Source organism: Phalangium opilio, unplaced genomic scaffold (assembly GCF_054372755.1).
Source record: "Phalangium opilio isolate 3A_F unplaced genomic scaffold, DU_Popi_V2 ptg000086l_1, whole genome shotgun sequence".
NCBI classification, from domain to species: domain Eukaryota; kingdom Metazoa; phylum Arthropoda; class Arachnida; order Opiliones; family Phalangiidae; genus Phalangium; species Phalangium opilio.
In genome coordinates this window covers 73,570-93,376 of record NW_028324191.1, presented here as the reverse complement: position 1 = coordinate 93,376, position 19,807 = coordinate 73,570, and the positions used below count along the sequence as shown (strand labels likewise).

The 19,807-nt window shown below is 35.7% G+C and overlaps 1 protein-coding gene across 1 annotated transcript; it reads left to right on the top strand.

The window, feature by feature from the left end:
• The first annotated feature begins 3,490 nt into the window (after positions 1-3,490).
• On the top strand, positions 3,491-8,157 carry LOC149650502 (E3 ubiquitin-protein ligase XIAP-like). Its single transcript, XM_089849128.1, has 4 exons — positions 3,491-3,740; positions 6,712-6,835; positions 7,352-7,474; positions 7,770-8,157. Exons 1-4 carry the CDS (start codon positions 3,491-3,493, stop codon positions 8,155-8,157), a joined length of 885 nt encoding a protein of 294 aa, XP_089705254.1.
• Positions 8,158-19,807: the final 11,650 nt, after the last annotated feature.

The window sequence follows — 19,807 nt, the reverse complement described above, 5'->3', positions numbered from 1 at the left end:
TTTTATAGTTCTACCTACGATATTCCTACTCGCTGCCCTAATTGTTATTGCCGTTCTCCAAACCACTACACTATCAGGGAAACTGTCTGCGTTCCGGAACGACGTACAACTGTCTACAAGCTCTACTTCTGTCCTATTCGAGACTGTCCTTTATACCAACATCTCATCTGCTTCTCCTATCATCAAAAATATTATCCTGTTCATATTTTAAATAATTCTCATTTCTGTTTTCTTATTGATCGTAGACGCTTACCTAAATTATTATCTCAAATTAATTCTCAATAAAAATATATATATTATAACGAAACTTGTCTCTTATCTTTTTATATTAAGCTTAAACACTCTATAAGAATCCCCTCTCTTAAACAACCGTAGTGCCTTAAAAAGTAGTTAACCTTGAGACAACGCCCAATAATAATTCTTTTGAAATAGTAGATATCTCGGGGAAAACTTTATCATTTTCTTTTAACGCTTCATCCGAGAAAGTCTTTTAAAAAACATGGGTCTCCCAGAAGATAATCCTCAGCCGCAGTTACAGGAGATGGACTCTCTGTAAGCTAAAAGTTTACTAGTTGTTTTTAAGCTTCTAGTTTCTTAAGAGTGTTTTTTATAGAACCCAAGTACCGTTAGAAATTACAGCAGCTTTAGCGGTAGAAAGGGCATCTGCAGGGTAAGTGATATTTTTACCATTAAAAAGTATAGTTAAGTAAAAGTAGCTATGTATTTTAGAATCTTCGAAACTCATTCATACGCATTCGTACCGTGTTGCGTTTGTAAAGGAAGAGAGGTTTCTGAAATCGATAGAAATATTTCAAAGGCTTTCTATTGTAGAACTCTATCCTGTCCCCGATACAATAAGATAGTGGGTATTTGCTTCCCCGTTTTTATGTTTAATATTCATTACCCCTGTCGCGGCCATCCCGATGATTTTAATACGGCATTTATGGAAATGTTTGATTATCCTTTAAATGTTTAACTCTTTTTCTAAAAAAAAATATTAACTTTTTCCAAATATATACCATTTATTATTGTTGTATTTTAATTTTACATGTTATTAAAAGATTTTTTAAAATTCAATTAAACAGTACGAAACCATTTGTTGAATGCTTAAAACACATTGAATATTTTGAGGATTACGTAAATTATTTTCGAAAGATTTTAACAGATCGGTTAAATTTAACGTGCTGCAAAATGCGTGAAAGGTAGTTTTATACTCGCGTTTAACATCCAATAGTTTTTTTTCAAAATCACCCAAAAGAATTCGAAAGGTGAGTAGCATATTTTTTATGAAAATTCTTTGATTTATAATAAAGTTAATATGGGTTGAAATAAACCCGTTCATGGGGTCTTGCATAATAAGCGCAAATACTTCGGGTTTAATTGTTACTGGAACGCTTTCGTCATACGTAAAGACAAGACCCAAACTCGTAATAGATATATAGATGTTCTGACAACGATAAAATTTAATTGACGATTTCTGCATACAGGCCGCGAATTCAGATTTACGTTTGTTCAAGATGTACCATATTTTATACGGTATTAAAATAAAGTTTCCACTTTCAACAATAACTGTTGGTTCTACGTCTCTTCCCCGCGGACAAACAGTTACCGTTACACCGCTTTTTGTTAAGTGTAAGTTCAAATCGCGAAACGTAGCCATATTTTTATAAAAATAGTATTACTCACAACACATCACGGGTATTTTTATTCAGGAACGAGCAGTGCAGTTTCAAACATTTACTTTCGATTGACTTTCCTAACAAAAACTCGGGGTCTTTTTATAGTAAAATATCTCCACTTAAAAATTCCATAATATTACCCTTAAGCGATAGAAATTCTTATACCTGATAATTACGAGAAAATAAAAACCTTGGGAGAATTCACACGTGATTTTTGAAAGTATAATTATCTACGAGAGAGAATTTTTTTTTTTTTTTTTTTTAAGTTTTTGACCCTTCGACCTTTTTTCCAAAAATATCATCCATTTTAAGATCGGAGCACCTTTCCCCCGAAAAATCCCTGTTTAAATTCCCACACTTTTTCGTTTTTTATAAAACCATTAAATAGCAATTAAAGCTTTCCATCTGTGTAGGACGTGTATTGGAAAGCGTCTTTAGCCTTCTACATAATCTCCACCCAAATCGAAGCAAAAAATACTTCTCGGTAATTACACCCAGGTGCATCGTATAAAAAAGCAATTATTTTTTTGATACAATGTAATTTAAAAAATATATTTTGTAACCTAGGGGAATTCAGGTGTTCCAATCGTATATCTAATATCATTAAAAAGTATACCCGCAGCCAGATAAAAAAAGCAATTATTTTTGATACATTGTAATACAAAAAATATATTTTACAACCTAAAAGTATCATTAAGTATAATTAACGACTAGAATTCTCGGTAAATTACTTTTAAAAAATATATTTAATAACCTAGGGGTATCCAGGTGTTTGAAATCGTATATCTACCCATCATTAAAAAGTATACCCGCAGCCAGCAATTATTTTTGTTACATTGTATATACCTAGGGTATCATTAAGTATAATTAACGACGAGAATTCAAAATATATTTTATAATCAAGAGGTATCATTAAGTATCATTAACGACGAGAATTCAAAATATATTTTAAAACCAAGAGGTATCATTAAGTATCATTAACGACGAGAATTCAAAATATATTTTTATAACCAAGAGGTATCGTATAATTATCCACGAGAATTCTAACTTTTAAAAAATTTTATAGAGGCTATAATTATCTACGAGAATTCCTATCGTAATTATTACTGGGAAAAAAATATTTTTAACCGTATAATTAAGCGTTCCCCGCGCGCTAGCGCGCGGGGACGCCGTGTGTCACCCCCCTCCCCCGGGGGCGGCGGGGACGGTGTATATAAACTCTCGGGATTTTCGGATATTTCATTCGTTCTTCACTCGACGTTCGTTATGGCATCTTCACTCGGTAAGCGAAAACTTAATATATCAGATGATGAGGAGGAAATAGATATTTTTGAGCAAATTAAAAACGTTAAAGAGGAAAATACTATCGAAAAAACCGGCATTGTCCCTCGATACGATATTAAACGAGGTTTAGCTAGTTACGTGACTTCATTACCAGCGTCGCGTGACGATTTTTATTTCGATATTCAAATATACAAGTACGAGGATATCAAAGATAGAGATAATAAAGATATTTGGCAATGCGATGGAAGAAGATTAAGATTTGTCGCGTCTAAAGATAGCGTCGAATGTAAACAAATTCGATCTATCGTGAACAAGATCGCCAAGCATATCATCGATAATCCCGACAAGATCACGAAAACTTATTCGTTTTTTAACAAAAACGAATAATTAATCAATATGGAATCCCAATATCTATTACTCGTATATCTATTAACGTATCTATATATACTATATACCCAATATATCAATTACTACTACTATTTAACATAAAAAAAGAAGACAATTATTACGTGGTGGATGGGATGGATATGAGACTGGAAGTTAATAGATTATCTACGTTCAAGATATGGTCTGTCGAAGGTATTAGCGTGGATGACATGGCAGCTAGCGGTTTTTATTGCATTAGTCCTAAAACCGTTCGTTGTTTTTCTTGCCTTACCGCCTTGACTGGATGGAGAGCCGACAATCATCCAATGGCTGTTCATGGCTACGAACAACCGTTATGCAGATTTGTTTTTCGGTCAGGAATGAGGTGTGGAAACGTTCCCATCGCTGGACGTAATTTTTTCGAGGAAATTGAAAGGGACTACTCGGGACCGGAAAATCATCCCACCAGAAAACAACTAGCACCTTGCCCACACATGTTACAAGCCAGATTCGAAATCGATTTAAAAGAAAAAGAAGAAAAACGAAAAAAAAAATATATAAAACTCTAAACAATTTGATAAACTTACTCATTTAAAGATGAGTAGTTCGAGCGATTCCGAAAATGAAGAACCGCTAAATTTAAGTGTTAAAGCTAATCCTAAACAATTTTATACTTGCGAAAAAATATTAGATAAAAAATCAAGAAAATACAAATGTAATCAAGTAGAATGTAAAATTAAATTTAAAAATTTAGAACGTATTAAATTAACCGAAGTAAACGAAACGTTTGTTAGTATAATTAATTCCATACTCTTTGAATTATTACGCAACCAGCAAGGATATAATAGAGTTAGATTTTGTATTCGTTCGGATGAGTTGGATAGTCCGATAAATTTAAGGTTTATGAATATTAATGAATTAACGGCTGAAAGAGTAATAGGAGCTATAAGTCAAGTTGCCCAATCAAATCGAAATTTCCATTTACAAAGCTCTTTAGTTTTTGACGTTATTTTTTTACATTGCGACGTACCCGTTGGACGTCGAACAAAATCGTTAAAAAATAGAAATATAGTAATTTTGGATACGTTTATAAAAACGAGTCCAAATTATATTTACATTGACAATACCGATAACTTATGTTTTGGAAGAGCTTTGGTGATAGGAATTTATTTGGCTGATTAGAGATTCGAAAAGAATACGAATGAAAAGTATCAAACATCGAACGAGTCAATTAATTATTTTAGAAAGATAAAAAAATGTAATCACCCCCTCCAAAAAGAAAAAGCGGAGCAATTATATAAAAACGCTAATATTTCTCCGGATACCGTTAATTTATTAGATATTCAAAATTTTCAAACTTACTTAAACGAATATCAAATTATTATATTCAGAGCTGATAATTTAGAAAAATATTTTGTCGGACCTTTCAAGGAAAAACAAATTTTTCTATTGTTAGTTAATGATCACGTGCATGTAGTTAAGGAATTGCATACAATGTTTGGCGGTATATCTTATTGTTCTAAATGTTTAAAAGTATTTCACAGAACTAATCAAAAGAATAATCACTTTTGCGAAACTCGAGTTAAATGTAGTAGATGTAGAACTTTAAATGTATTCCACGAAGATAAACTAATTAAACCTGTTAAATGTCGAAAATGCCATCGTTATTTTAAAGGAGAAGAATGTTTGAATTTTCATATATCTAACGGAACGTGCGATAACTTTAAAAGGTGTTTAAAATGCGGACTAGAACTGAAAGAAAAACACTCTTGCTCGAAACCATGTAAAAACTGTTTACGCGTACACGAGAGGAACCGTTGTTACGTTATGCCTCTTTCGAGAACGTACGAAAAAACCAGATATTGTTATTTCGATACCGAATCGATCGTTAAAAATAACGAACACGTCCCTGTCTTACTCGTAAGCGCTATGCAAGAAAATGAAGGGAACAATTACGAGTACGAGATATTTCGAGGGTTCGACTGCGTCGATAAATTTCTAAATTATTTATTCCGGACGAAAGAAATGGTTTTCCAACACGCGACAAAACGGCTTAAAGCAACTAAACCGGTTTTTGAAAATATTACGTTGTTAGCCCATAACAGTAAAGGTTTCGATTCGTTCTTTATTCTTCGTGGGTTATTAAAATTGAACATCATACCGGATATTGTTTTTGACGGAAGCAAAATGTTGGCCATTTTTTTGAAAAATCAAAAAATGAAATTTATCGACTCTTTCAATTTCGTCTCGCAACCATTAAGATCGTTCCCCGCGACGTTTTCTTTGGGTGAAAATAGAAAAGAATTTTTCCCTTACATATTCCACACCGAAGAAACTTTGGATTATGTCGGTCCACTACCGCCGAAAGAGTATTTTCAACCGGAACATATGAAAGAAAAAGATTATAAAGATTTTCTCGAATGGTACGCGACGAAATCGAGACAATCGGTCTATAATTTACGCGAAGAACTGGAATATTATACTATCATGGATGTTAAGGTTTTACAACAGGGTATGGATAAATTTAGACAATTGTTCGAGAAGGAAACTGGTTTCGATGTTTTAAATATGAACGCTTTAACCATAGCGGGGGCCTGCACGAATATTTTCCTTCATAAATACTTGGAAGAATTTACGCTCGGAGTAGTACCGTGTAACGGCTACAGGAATAACTACAATCAAAGCAAATCTGCTTTAAAATGGTTGGCGTGGGAAGAAAAAGAACGCGGAATAAAAATTCAATCGGTTCTCTCGTTGGAAGGGGAAAAAAAGATTGGACGATACCCGGTAGATGGTTATTCTTCTCAACCCGAAATAATATTTCAATTTGACGGAGATTTTATTCACGGATGTCCGAAACATACGAAAGGAGGCGAATGGAATCCTTTATTGCAAGATACGTTTAAAAATTTATACGAGAGAACTCTGGATCGAGATGATGATATCATGTGTAATGCACCGAACGCTGAATATGTTAGAATATGGAGTTGCGAGTTTGACGAAATGTTGAAAAACAGAATCGAGGTAAGAAAGTTTTGCGATTCGTTACACTTTCGAGATCCGATAGGGCCAAGATCGGCATTATACGGTGGTCGTACTGAATGCTTCAGGCTGTATCATAAAACAAAACCAAACGAAAAAATTCTATATTACGATGTTTGTAGTTTGTACCCCTTTGTATGTAAAAACAGAGACTATCCTAAAAATCACCCGGAGATTATTACGAGAGATTTTTCATTCGATTTGAATCATTACTTTGGGGTAATGTCTTGTAAAATATTAGCTCCGAAAGACGCTTACATACCGGCATTACCAATTCGAACCAGAAAAAAACTATTTTTCGCTTTGTGTCGTACTTGCGTGGAAAACGATATACAAACAGCCTGCGCGCATAACGACTCCGAGCGAGCTTTCGAAGGGATTTGGCCCACCCCAGAAATATACATGGCGGTCGAAACCGGTTACGTTATATTGGAAATCTTCGAGGTTCACCATTACCCCGAAAGGTACACCTATATCAAGGATAAAGATCCTGGTTTTTTCGGCAGTTACATTAATACATTTTTGAAACTAAAAATCCAAAACTCTGGCTGGCCTCGCAACGTTACCACCGACGAGGAAAAAACGGAATATTTAAGACTGATTAAAGAACGAGAGGATATCGAGATTAGACCCGAAGATGTAACAAACAATTCAGCTCTACGCGCGTTGGCGAAATTAGCTTTAAACTCGTTATGGGGTCGACATTGTTTAAACAACGATAAACCAAAATCGGTTTTCGTCAAGGATTATCAAGATTTCATTAAAATTATAATGGATCCGACATTGGAATTAACGGATATGCGGCCAATTAACGACGATGACGTTTGTTTAATGACCTACAAATTCAAAAAAGATTTTTGCCCGACATATTACAAAGGATCGGCAGTGTTGGGGAGTTTCGTTAGTTCGTACGGTCGGATCGAATTATTTCGAACTCTGAATAAATTAAAAGAAAGGGTTTTGTACTGCGATACGGATAGTATTATATTTATTCACAAAGAAAGTGACGAATTTCTTCCACCCGTCGGACAATTTATGGGTGATTGGACCGACGAAGTTCCAAATGGGTATATATCGGAATTCGTTACTTCGGGTCCGAAATCGTACAGTTACAAAACGAATACCGGGCATTGCGTTACGAAAATGAAAGGAATTTCGTTAAACAGGAAAAACGAACAGATAATTAACTTTGATTCGATCAAATCGGCTTTAGACACTCCGGGAACTAGTTACACTTTGGAAATCCCCTTTAACGTTGTGCGTGACAAAGCTCGCGCGAAACTACTTTTAGGAAATCTGAAAAAAAGTTTCGGCGTGACTTTTAATAAGAGAATAATCGCGGACAATTTTTTAACATATCCGTTTGGATACTCGTTAAAGCAAGATGCATCGTGAAAGTCTACGTTTAAAATCATTCAATGGTCATTGGACTTCCAATTCGTCGGAGTTGGAAGTTATCCCCGCGGAACTAGCAGCGTCGGGTCTCTTTTACTTGAACGACGGCTTAAAAACCATGTGTTTCAGCTGTCATAACTTATTCGATTGGGGAGGATCGAATGAGACTAATCCTCACGAAGTGCATCAAAAACAAGCTCCATTTTGTAATTATATTCTCGGACTCGATATTACTAACGTGAGTCTGGCTGATGAAGAAGGGGAAAAGAGAAGATTAAAGGAAGAAATCGTGGAATATTTTGACGAATCTATCAAAACGTTTACGTCTAGTTTCGTCGATTTAATTCTCGAATCGTCGATAGATGCTTTCAACACGGAATTTCAACTCTAAAAGAAAAAAAGTGACTTTCGACGATATCCCCGTGGTTTTTATTATTCCGTACGAAGATCGCGTTAATTGGAGAGAAATAAACAAACTCCAATTTCAAAAACGGATTGACGATTTTAATAAACTTTTTGAGAAATGTTTGATGCTTGTAGAATAAAATTCCAAGCCCCCATGCAAATTTTACTGGCCGGTAGTACTATGGCTGGTAAAACGACGTGGATATTTAACCTTTTGAAACACGCCCATTGTTTGATCGAACCACCTCCGGACAGGATAGTGTACTGTTATAAAGAATATCAACCAAAATTTGACATTGCGAAAAAAGAAATTAAAAACATTGAATTTATGGAAGGACTCCCCCCAGATGATTCTTCATTTTGGGATGAAAGTATTAATAATTTTCTAATAATAGATGATCTGGCATTCTCTTGTTATAATAGTTCCCATATCGCTAATATATTTTGCGTCGGCTCTCATCATAAAAATTTATCCGTCGCTCTTTTAACTCAAAATCTTTTTGGTCAAGGTAAAGAGAGTCGAACCATTAGTCTTAACTCTTCGTACATAATTGTTTTTAAAAATCCGCGAGACGGGTCTCAAATAACTTACTTGAGCAGACAAATATTTCCGAATAATAAAAACCTCGTAACTAGAGCGTATGATTTTGTTACCAAGGGTACTCCCTATTCTTACTTGTGTATCGATTTAAAACAAAACATTCACGATGATTTGCGTTTAAGAACAAATATTTTTCCGCATGAAGGAAATATGATTATTGTATGCGATGACAAATAAAATTTTGTATATAAAACTATTTATCGTTTCCGTATGTCTTTTATTTCGCGTTGGAACGTTCGAGGAGTTGGAATGGTTAAGAGAAAGCGTAAATCGAGTTTGTTAAAAAAAGTATTAAAAAGAAATTTTAAACGAAAAATTCGAAAGAGAGGACGTCATCCGCTACATAGACATTTACCATTTTTTCGTGGATTGGTACGCGCCAGTCAAAGTGGCGGAGGAAAATTAACCAAGGTACTGAAAAAAGCCAAGCAAAGTCAAATCAAAGCCGTTCACAACACGTTTTATAATTTGTTAAAGGGAAATATTCCTTTACCCGAAAAGGATAGAATTTATATTAAAAAACATCGAGTATATATAAGAAAAATCGCTAATAAAAGAGGTCTGGCTAAAAACAAACGGAAACTTCTTATAAAACAGGCGGGAGGATTTTTACCCGGGTTAATAGCTGCTTTGGTACCGACCTTGATATCTACCATCACTTCATTAGCGAGATGAAACGAATGGTATTACTACCCGAATCCGCTGTTTTATCGGGAGCTGAAAAAGAAGCGACAGAGTTGGATCGTGAAATGAGTCGGATTTTAAAACAAAACACCTCTTCGGAGGATAAACTTCGACATTATTTATTAACTTTACAAAAGTATTTGACTATGAAGAGCCTGATAGAACCTCCTAACGTCAACGTTGCAAATATTCCACCAGTTTTCCAAGTTCAACAACAACCCGTTCAACCACCGCAATTTCTAACACCTAATCCGTTTTCAGTATTGCAACAGCCGCCTTCGCAACAACAATCACCTCAAGGGACCCCCCTGGCTCTCTCAAGGTCAACGCCGAGGTCACCCTCGAGGGTGCCCTCGACGATTAAGAAGTCATTCCCACGGCCTAAACTCACGTCGACTCCGAAATCGAAAAGACATCGACGATATACCAGAGGTATACCGGAGGCGGAGGAGGGTGATGATGGTGATGATGGTGACGGTCATCCTTATCGCCCGAGACGTCTCCTTACGGGTATGAAATTGCGAAAAGTCAAAACACCGATAAAATGGTCTAAATGAATATGTACCAATTTTTTTAAAAATAAAAAAATATTTTATTTCATTTTTTCTCTTGATTCAATAAATGTATACACATATTTAACATAATAATAACGTCGTTGTAAGGTTTATCTTTCACATCGTACAATTCTCGTATTATTTCATTAAAAGAAAATCCGTGACACAAACTTGTTAAAACAAAAATAACGTGTCCCCCGCATGTAAATGAACTGTTCGGCTGTATTTGACAATTATTGTAATACCAATTGGAAGCGTAGCTTGATAGATTAAAACCGTAATAACTAGGGTCTTTACCGTACGAGCAAAAGAAATAACCGTTATCGTTAGTATCGATATAGACTCCTAACCAATGCAATCCTTCGTTTGAGGATGGTTCCGAATTGACTACGAAACAATAGGGTTTCCGTTCTGGTGGGTCGGGTAAAATATCTTTCGGGAACACTCCTATGAAGTAGGGTCTCGTTCGAGGATCTGTGCTTAAAAAAAGGTTTAATTCTTCCGTGTTCATTTAACAACTTTTTGTAATTCCGGCTCGTAGAATGATCCTTTTATTATTTCGTCGTTTTCGTCTTTTATTATGTAAACAGTTGGAGTACGTAGTAGTACTTTATGTACGACAAAAATTTCATTCGTCCAATATCCAGTATATCCTTTACCAAAGGCGCCTTTGTCGGTCGTAATTCTCACCAAATCACCCTTGCGTAATTTTGGCTTGTTGCTTGTACGTTTCTTCTTGTAATATAATCGTTTCCATATTAAATGTTCGTTATTTATATTTACGTTTTTAGGCGCTATACCGATTGTTGAATGAACAGTAGCGTTATATCCATTTACAATTTTTTGTAAATGTTTCGTGTAATTATAATTCTTATTTCTCGTCATTAATCGAAACATTCGCGTTCTCAATGTTCTATTCCATCTTTCTATCATGGCGCATTTTAAATTACCGTAACTAGCGTACCAATGGATATCCTTACTTTTAAGATAGGCTTGCACTTTTTTGTTTTTAAACTCGCTTCCTTCGTCGGAATTTAACCTCGAAGGTGTACGTTGCTTAAAGATTGTAGCGAGAGCTTTTATAATTTCTTTCGCCCCCTTTGTTTTTAACGGTAAAGCCCACGCGTATCTCGACAAGACGTCAATGACGGTTAGAATATAACGATATTTGTTATTGTATTTGGACAATTGGGGTAGATCGATTAAATCGCATTGGAAAACCTCGTTCATACTAGTGACGTAAGTTTGGTTTCTAGGATATAATTTTCTTCTGGGTTTATGTTTCGTATACGCGGGTTGGGAAATCAACCATTGCTCGATATCTTCCTTTGATACATTTGGTAGAGCTTTTTGTAATTTTCTCACCGAACCTAAACTCGCGGGATGTTGCGGATCGTAATATATATTTTCGATTTTACGCGCTATTCGTTTACTAACCATCTTTGAAGGTATTTGGGAAATAAAGAAAAAAACCATCTGTGAATAAGCTTTTTATTTATCAAACGTAATTGTAAAAAACATCTCTTTTCAATTCCGTTACATTGTCGGTAATAATAAGAAATAATTGATCCAAATTTTCGTTCTTCTCTCCAAATCGTTTTTCAAATTCATTCTTCAGGTTCGTCTTATTTAACATCGATATCGCTTGTAGGATATTCAAGTCCGTATTCGAATTTGAGGTGCAGGATACGTGGTGCTCTATTTCGCCTTGGCAATTAAGATTACCGCAGCAGTTGGTCTTTTCCAGTAAACTTTCGGTAATGTCTCGCAAAATCATTGTTCTGAATAATTCCTTGGTATTGGCTTTTATTTCCAATTGCCGATCCAATTCCGGTTTTATTTGTTTCAATCGATTCCACGTGGTTTTATTTAAACAAAATCCTTTACAAGTAGCCATCCATAGTAAATCGTAACGATGAATATTCGAATTTTCGCATACGTATTGTCGAATGTCGATATACTTTGTTCCGGTTCCGGATACGTAACCTTCAACTTGAAAATTTTCCGGTAGGGTACTGTGGAAGCGAGGTAAGACGTCTTGGAAAAACAAGTTTATATAATCCACCAGCAACCATAAGTTTTGATATACTTTGTTACTAATAGTAACCATATATTCCGTTCTCGCATTATCGGAAATGGAAATAATTAGATCATCGCCAGCTTCGGCTATCTCGATAGTTTGTTTATCGGAGAGATTGTACTGTTGTTGTTTCATGATTTTCACGCGATCATTTGACGCTAATTCGTTGGAGACGTTTAATTTTATATTTCTTTCAACACCTTTTTAATTTCCTTAAAATCCCAACAATTACCGACAATAGTTACGTGTCTTTTGTTATTTCTAACTGTTACGAGAAGATTATTATCTTTTCGAGTTGGTAAATAAACGTACTCGTCCATACTCTCACTCTAGTTTGTACAAAACGTTACGATCCCTCGTTATTAATAACTCGTTTTCAAACTCGGCGTATACTATAGCTGTTACCGCAAACGCGAGTGGTCTTTTAAAACGTATAGTTAACCTTAAACTACCGTGTTTTTCTAAAGAACAATGCTCGGCACTAGCCTGCTCTTCCGGAGTAAAGTCAACAGCGTATAGAGTGTTACCTCTAGGATAATCAAAAAGACTAATGTAGTTTCCTTTATTTTTCCCATACATATCTAGAGCCGTAAATAAGGTAGCGTATTCCCTACAGTAATGATCCTGAGTAAAATCCGGTGTGAAAGGTTGATCTGGATAATTTTTATTCCCTACCGTAACTGATAAAAAGTTCAAATCTAGGTGTTCGAAATAAAATGGATTTTGAGATAAATTCCCATTGAAGGCTGATGTTTTAACGAATCCGATAATCATTCGATTAGGAATTCTACCCAAAAATAAGTTTTCTTTAATCGTGTCACTGTTCCCGGTTTCGATACTAAAATACTTTGCCACAGTTTGATTAATGGGATACACACACGGTGTTTTTTCCAAAACCATAGCATGCGCTAACATAATTTCAGTGTTTGGTTTTATTTTCCGTACAAATAAAGAAGCTGATTTAATAACGATTTTATAATTAGTAATTGGATCAGGAGGAGGAGGGTTACCACCTTGGGGCGGAGCAGCAGGAGCACCAGGTTGATAAATTATTGGAAAAGTATCCGCTGATCTAATAAATTTAAACTTTATATCAACGTTGTTCAATAAGAACTTGTTCATCTTACATACATCAACGTGTAATCTCCCTATCATTTCAAATATTTTAGATGCTCCGGTTCTAGTTCTTCTAGATTTCATTCCGTTATTATCGGCATGGTGTGAATCGGTATTTGATAGTTTTGTATCTTTGTAAAACATTTCTAACGCCAATTGCGTGTCTTTAGCTTCTTTCCCATAATTTAACATTGTTTCGAAATAAGCGATATATGGGGCCAAATTATTCACGACTTGAACCTGAGTATCGTTAAACATAACTTCTATTTGATCAAATAAACTCCATAAGGTTAAATTAGCCGGGCCGAGTTTATCGCTTCCCGCGATAGCTTTCCATTTATTATCAGTTGTATCAAATCCTAATATTTGAGCCTTAACGTACAGTTTAATTTTTGAAGTGTCTATATAACTATCAGGAGTTCCGGGAATAAAAAATTCCAATGGACCACCATCCGTTATAGCATTAACAGTTTGTAGTTGTATATCGTTACTGGCCACAATATTCAAATTAGAGACGGGTTTAGCGAACAAATCTAATTCTGACATCATTCCTTCCATTTTTTTGTATAACTTTATTTGTCACTGCTTAAGCGTAAACTAATTATTACTCGCGTATATTCCCTACTTTTATACCCCCCCTTTGATTTTTATCGAGTCTTCTTTAAGCTAAAAAATCAGACTTCTTCCTTATTCTTTTCACTTTTCTCTTTCCTAGCTTACTGGCTCTTTTTCTTCTTTTACGCCTTCCACTCCCAAATTGCGCTTCCCCTATTTTATCACCCGCTTTATGTAATAAATTAGACCCCGCAATTTTAATATTCTTTTTGAAAGAGCTTTTAGGATCTGCTCCCGTTGATATATCACCAAACCATCTACTTCCGACACCTATCGCTTCTCGTCCAACAGCTTTTGCTGCTGGTTTGAGTATGGGGGTTATGAACCGAACTAAACTCTTAAATATCGATCCTAATCCATTTCCTCTTTGAAATACTGGCCCAACAAACGCCCCGCCCGATTGTTGTAAATAATAATTATAATATCTATTCCGTACAGACATTATTAGTGATTACGAATCCTTCTAAAATGTAAAGTCGTAACAGTTTTTCCGAGTTTGAATGGAATTTTCGTTCCCGAATCTGTCTTTATATCAATCTCAACTAAATTAAAATTGGGTGTACGTACTGGATAATAATTAATTGGATTGAATGTTAACACGTGAGGTTTATTATCTCGACTGTTTTCAGGTCTTGGAATTGTACGTAAAAGCCCACCCCAAGAGTCACCTATTACCTGGGGGTATATGAGACTCGTATAAATGAATAAGGTTTGTACACCTCTATTTATATCTCCGAGATGTTTACTTTCCGTATTGTTCCTCAACGGAGTGTCTACTTGACTCTTATCAAATCCTAACATGTAACCTAATCCGGGATTATCTTTTGGAAATGTAATTGAAAAATAATCCATATATTTAGCCTCATTTTTGGTTATTTTATTCCATGGGGTATTCTCTTTAACAATACCAACCCCGCATTTGATTGTTACTGTTCCTGTTTTATTATACACAAAATCGAAATATTTTCGTTTCGATTCGGGTAAAACCATTTTCATTGCTTCGACCACAGTATCTATACTTTCATACGTTCCGTGAGGTATCGTGTAAGCTTTCGTTTCGATTGATGCTTTATTAACATCTTTATCAACGTCAACGACTCTATTTCGATCCCTTGAAACAAATTGTTTGACTTGGAATTTACCCAAATTTCTGGTATCTAATTGATCCCGCGCAATGTCTAAAGGATTACTAGCTATATATGTTTCCCGAAAAATCCATCGATCCCAATCTAATTCCGCTATTCCAAGTACTTTTCCATATTCTTTAGGAAACTTAATAGCCGTTTGTTTGTCTCCGTTAATTTTAATTTGCATAAATGTCATTCCCTCTTTCGTTATTACTTCAAAATTTATATCATCCCCAGCTTTTGTTGTTATTGACTGTTTAAACGTTTCGAATAATTTTTGGTATATACTAGTAGGTTCGTCGTTCGGTCCCCTCACTATATTACCCAAATTACCACAACCCCCTTCACCAATTTCATACTCATAATCAAGATCCACCGATCTAACGACAAATTCATCAAAACAATCAGTTATGTTATCCCACTTGGAAGGCATATTTATTTCCGACAATCCAACCTCCCAATTTCCATCCGATAAATTATACGTTGTAGGTAGTTCAGTTCTATAACTTGTTTTAGTATTTTCAGGATATAATTGCATGGAGGCATTACTAGGTAAAGTAATGTAAAAGGAATCGTAAGCGGGTGCTAACATTGCCATGTTTACTTGTCGAGTTATTTATTGCTAATGACTTATTCATCAATGTACTAATTGCTTTTATTAACATTTTTGATTGACAGGTGTGATTCTGAATTATGCAAATTTTAATCATTTTCGGTTCATTTACATGTTTAAGGTCGGATCTCTGAATTATACAAATTTAGATCCTAATTTGCATAGTCAAAAGTGAGATTTCTGAATTATGCAAATTTGGATCATTGTTGGCTAATTTGCATGCCTAAAAGTGTGGTAACTTACTACTCACCCACAAAGCTTTACACAATTCCAGCGCAAACGAATATGCCGATGACAATGCCATCATAGCTGCAAACAAAAACCTCCACCAACTAATTGATGATGCTCAAACAGACCTGAATTCTCTAGAAGACAAGCTGCTCTCTAAGGGACTAATCCTAAATAGGGATAAAACCAACTTCATGATATTTAGTACCAACAAAGAAATGAGAAGGGAAGCAGCTAGTGTAAACAGCATATGCTCCGGCGCGGTAAAAAGAGTCACGCACTACAAGTACATCGGAATATGGATTGACGAACAATTAACATGGACACCGCACATCGATTACACTATCAAAAAAGTGAAATCGCGTATATGGCTTCTAAAGCCATTACAAAAACATCTGGATATGGGAACTCTACGAATACTATATAATGCCCTTATAAAACCACTAACAGATTACGGAAATATCTTTTACCACAACGCGCAAAAAACAGCACTCTCTAAATTAAACACCCAATTAAATGCTAGCGCAAAATTAATAACCAAAACCAGCAAACGTTCCTCCGCAACCGCGGCAAGAAAGACAGCGAACATAAAAACCCTGCACCATAACTACGTACTCAATCTACTAATCTTCACACACAAAGCTAAATACAACACACATCCGGATTACATACAGGACTGGTACCCACAGCACCAACAATCTAACAACACCAGAGGCCAAAAATATAACGTGTCTCAAGAACCTTTTAATAATAAATACCGCCACCGAAGCACCAAATACAACGGCATAAAAGTATGGAACAGCCTACCGAATAACGTAAAAAACATAGAACAGCTCTCTGCCTTTAAATTAGCAGTAATAAAGTATCTAGACTCAGAACAATATAATCATGTATATTAACTAATTGTAATTTAAATCGGACCTCTACGAAAACAAGTGTACACTTATGGAGTGATCCAATAAAAAGCTTTTTACCTCTCCGTGTGACGTAGTCCAGGAGAGGTTCTGTAACGGCCGTGTCTGTCTGTGTGTGTGTGTGTCTGTCTGTCCGTTGTTACACCCACGTGACCGCGTTCGCAGTTTGCGTATCGGAGCAAACGTGTTCGCCATTTCCGAACTGCTTTCACAGTCACGGAAATGGCTCCTCTACTTGAGTTCTCACACCACCATCTTCTGGTCTTTGTCCATCCCACACGGACACTAGTCTGTTCTTACTGGCTTCTAATCACCACCATCTTCTGGTCTTCGTCCATTCCACGTGGACACCAGTCTGTACATACTGGCTTCTAATCACCACCATCTTCTGTTCTTTGTCAATCCCACATTGACACCCGTCTGCACTTACACTGGCTTCTAACACCACCATCCACTGGTCTTCCGTCTGTTCCACATAGACACCAATCTGTATCATTGGCTTCTACTCCATTATCATCGTTTGGTTTTAGGATATACGCGGCGATCAGCTAGGGTTACGAGAAACGTCTAGCCTCCCTAAGGTGGGATCGACCACCGAAGGTTTTCGCAATTGCGCTTTTTCCTTACTATTATAATGGAAACGAATCGTATATATACCCCAAAATTTGAAGAAAGCGGGAAGAGGGGTACCCTTCACTTTAAACGTCAATATTAGCAAAGTTTGAGAAGATAATAGGTATAACTTTATTTTAAACGATTTAACTATTATTAATGTTAATTATTGAAGATTAAAATAATTAAAAATAGTTATATTTATTTAAATATTAAAGATAAACCTCTCGTGCAAAGAGAGATTATCATTGCCTCCTATATCTACCAAGGCCCGTGCATGCGATATATTTCCTTCATTGCCTCCTATACCTATCAAGGCCCGTGCATTGTGATATATTTCATTCATTGCCTCCTATATCTATCAAGGCACGTGCATTGTGATATATTTCATTCATTGCCTCCTATATATATCAAGGCCCGTGCATTGCGATATATTTTTCAAAACAACAACAAAAATGGGAAGCTCCTCTCAGAAACATAATAATTTCTTCTCTCTGTATATGAAATGAAAATATGGATAATATTGCGCTCCTTTAATGGTATGAATCCTTGCCTGTTTATTAATATTTTACGTAGGAGTAATACGTTTTTAGCGAAGTCTAGAGAGGATAAACATAAGCGAGATTGTTTCGGAAAAAAAATACTGCTTCCACTAATGGGTTTATACTCCTTGTTACTGTTGTATAGAGTAATCATGATAAAAGCTTAAAAAATTACGAGAGGACAGACCTTTTTTATCCTCTTGTTCTATTCTTAATAAGAATATAAAACATTTATTTTGTATCAAAAAATATTTTTTGGTGCTAAGATTGCTTTAAAAAAATCCAAACGGTTAGGCATTGGTAAAAAAGAGAAACGATATTTTTCTAATCTAATGAGATAACGCCCACCTAGTTGAAAATTGCCCTTTTTTATCCGCGGAAGCCATTCTTAATGAGAATTTCGATGCTAGTAGGTTGTCAATTAAACTACCGGTATATTATTGTTGTTGGAAATTGGATATTAAGTCAAATTAGGTGGTTGTAAAGAGCCAGCTGGTTTTTGCCACTTCTTTTTGTGAGTATTTGATTTTTGTATGTAAAATGGAGGAAGATAATGTTGAGAGTAAGGATGAAATGCGGAAGCGCAAAGCGCGGGAAAGGATGAGGGCAAAAAGGTCGACGTTTTCATTGGATACTTAAGGTTATATAATCTTCTCGACACGGAGAGGTAATATTTTGGTTTTCCCAACTTGTTTATTATTATTATTATTATTATTATTATTATGAAATTGGAAGGGAAAGCCCTGTAAAATTTTCTGCCGCAAATTTTGGAAAGAATAGATTCTAACTGCAGGGTATCCATTTTCTTTGCTCGGTTAAGAGGGTTTGTCTAATTATACGTGATACCTCTGTCCCTGGTATCAATAAATAATATACGTACTCTGCACTGCGTCCTTACTTAACCTTCAAGGATTTAATACTTCGTGCAGCTTAGGAGATTCCATTGATTGTCAAAAAGACCATAATATGCCATCGGATACACTGCTAAGACTAGTGGAACTTTAGTATAATACTAATTTCGCATTGTAAATAAAGTGTTCCTTGAGAAATGGTCGTCATCTTGTTTACGGCGAACCCCAATAAGTTGAATACAATGAACACAACCACCTTCTCAAATGTAGGCACCATTTTGTGACCCATGCTGCTTTGAATGTGCGTATTCTCCTATTCAGTAAACCTTTATTTCCGCCAAACGGTTTTCAAAGGGCGACATATTGAGGGAATTGGTTGGGCATTGAATTTCTAGATGGTTCTCTTCAAAATGCGCCGTTTTCAACCAAACCTTTATGCACACTTAAGTTGAAACTGACATCAAGAATCACTCAGTAATCTAGATAGAAATCTCTCTTCACCCCCTGGGGCCCTGGCATTTGCGAACCATAGTGGAACAGAAAACCGCACCCGTGGCCATATCTTCACCGGAGGAAGATTTGAAGTTTCATTCCACAATTGTTGACTTATACATCTGTTTAATATTAAGGGTATAAGAATATGGCTCAATGCTTTGATTCTGTGGTGGACGTGTATTCAGAACATTACAGTGAACATCACTGCCCCTTAACTAGAATGTCATTCGGTTATTTATACGAGCTATGTTCAACTGATCACCTTCTCTTTAAAATCACGAACCAAAGTTCTACTAGATATTTCTCTGTTTTAGTTGTCGCTCAATGATTCGCAAACTTCGCGGAAGCCAAATTTTTCCACAGTTGCAAATGGGGCGTGGTCTTTTGCTACCACATACACAAGACTTTTATTGCTCGCCGCTTTGAAATTGAAGAAAGCGCTATGAACAGTCTATTGAAATTTCACATCAAACCATCATAAGCCACAGAACCAGGCCTAACTGAAATAAGAGCGAATTTAAACCTTTGCATGACGTTCCAAAGTTGCAAGAAGATGAATGGCAACTTGCAATGAATTTCTCGCAAAAAAGACACTTGTCTCTAA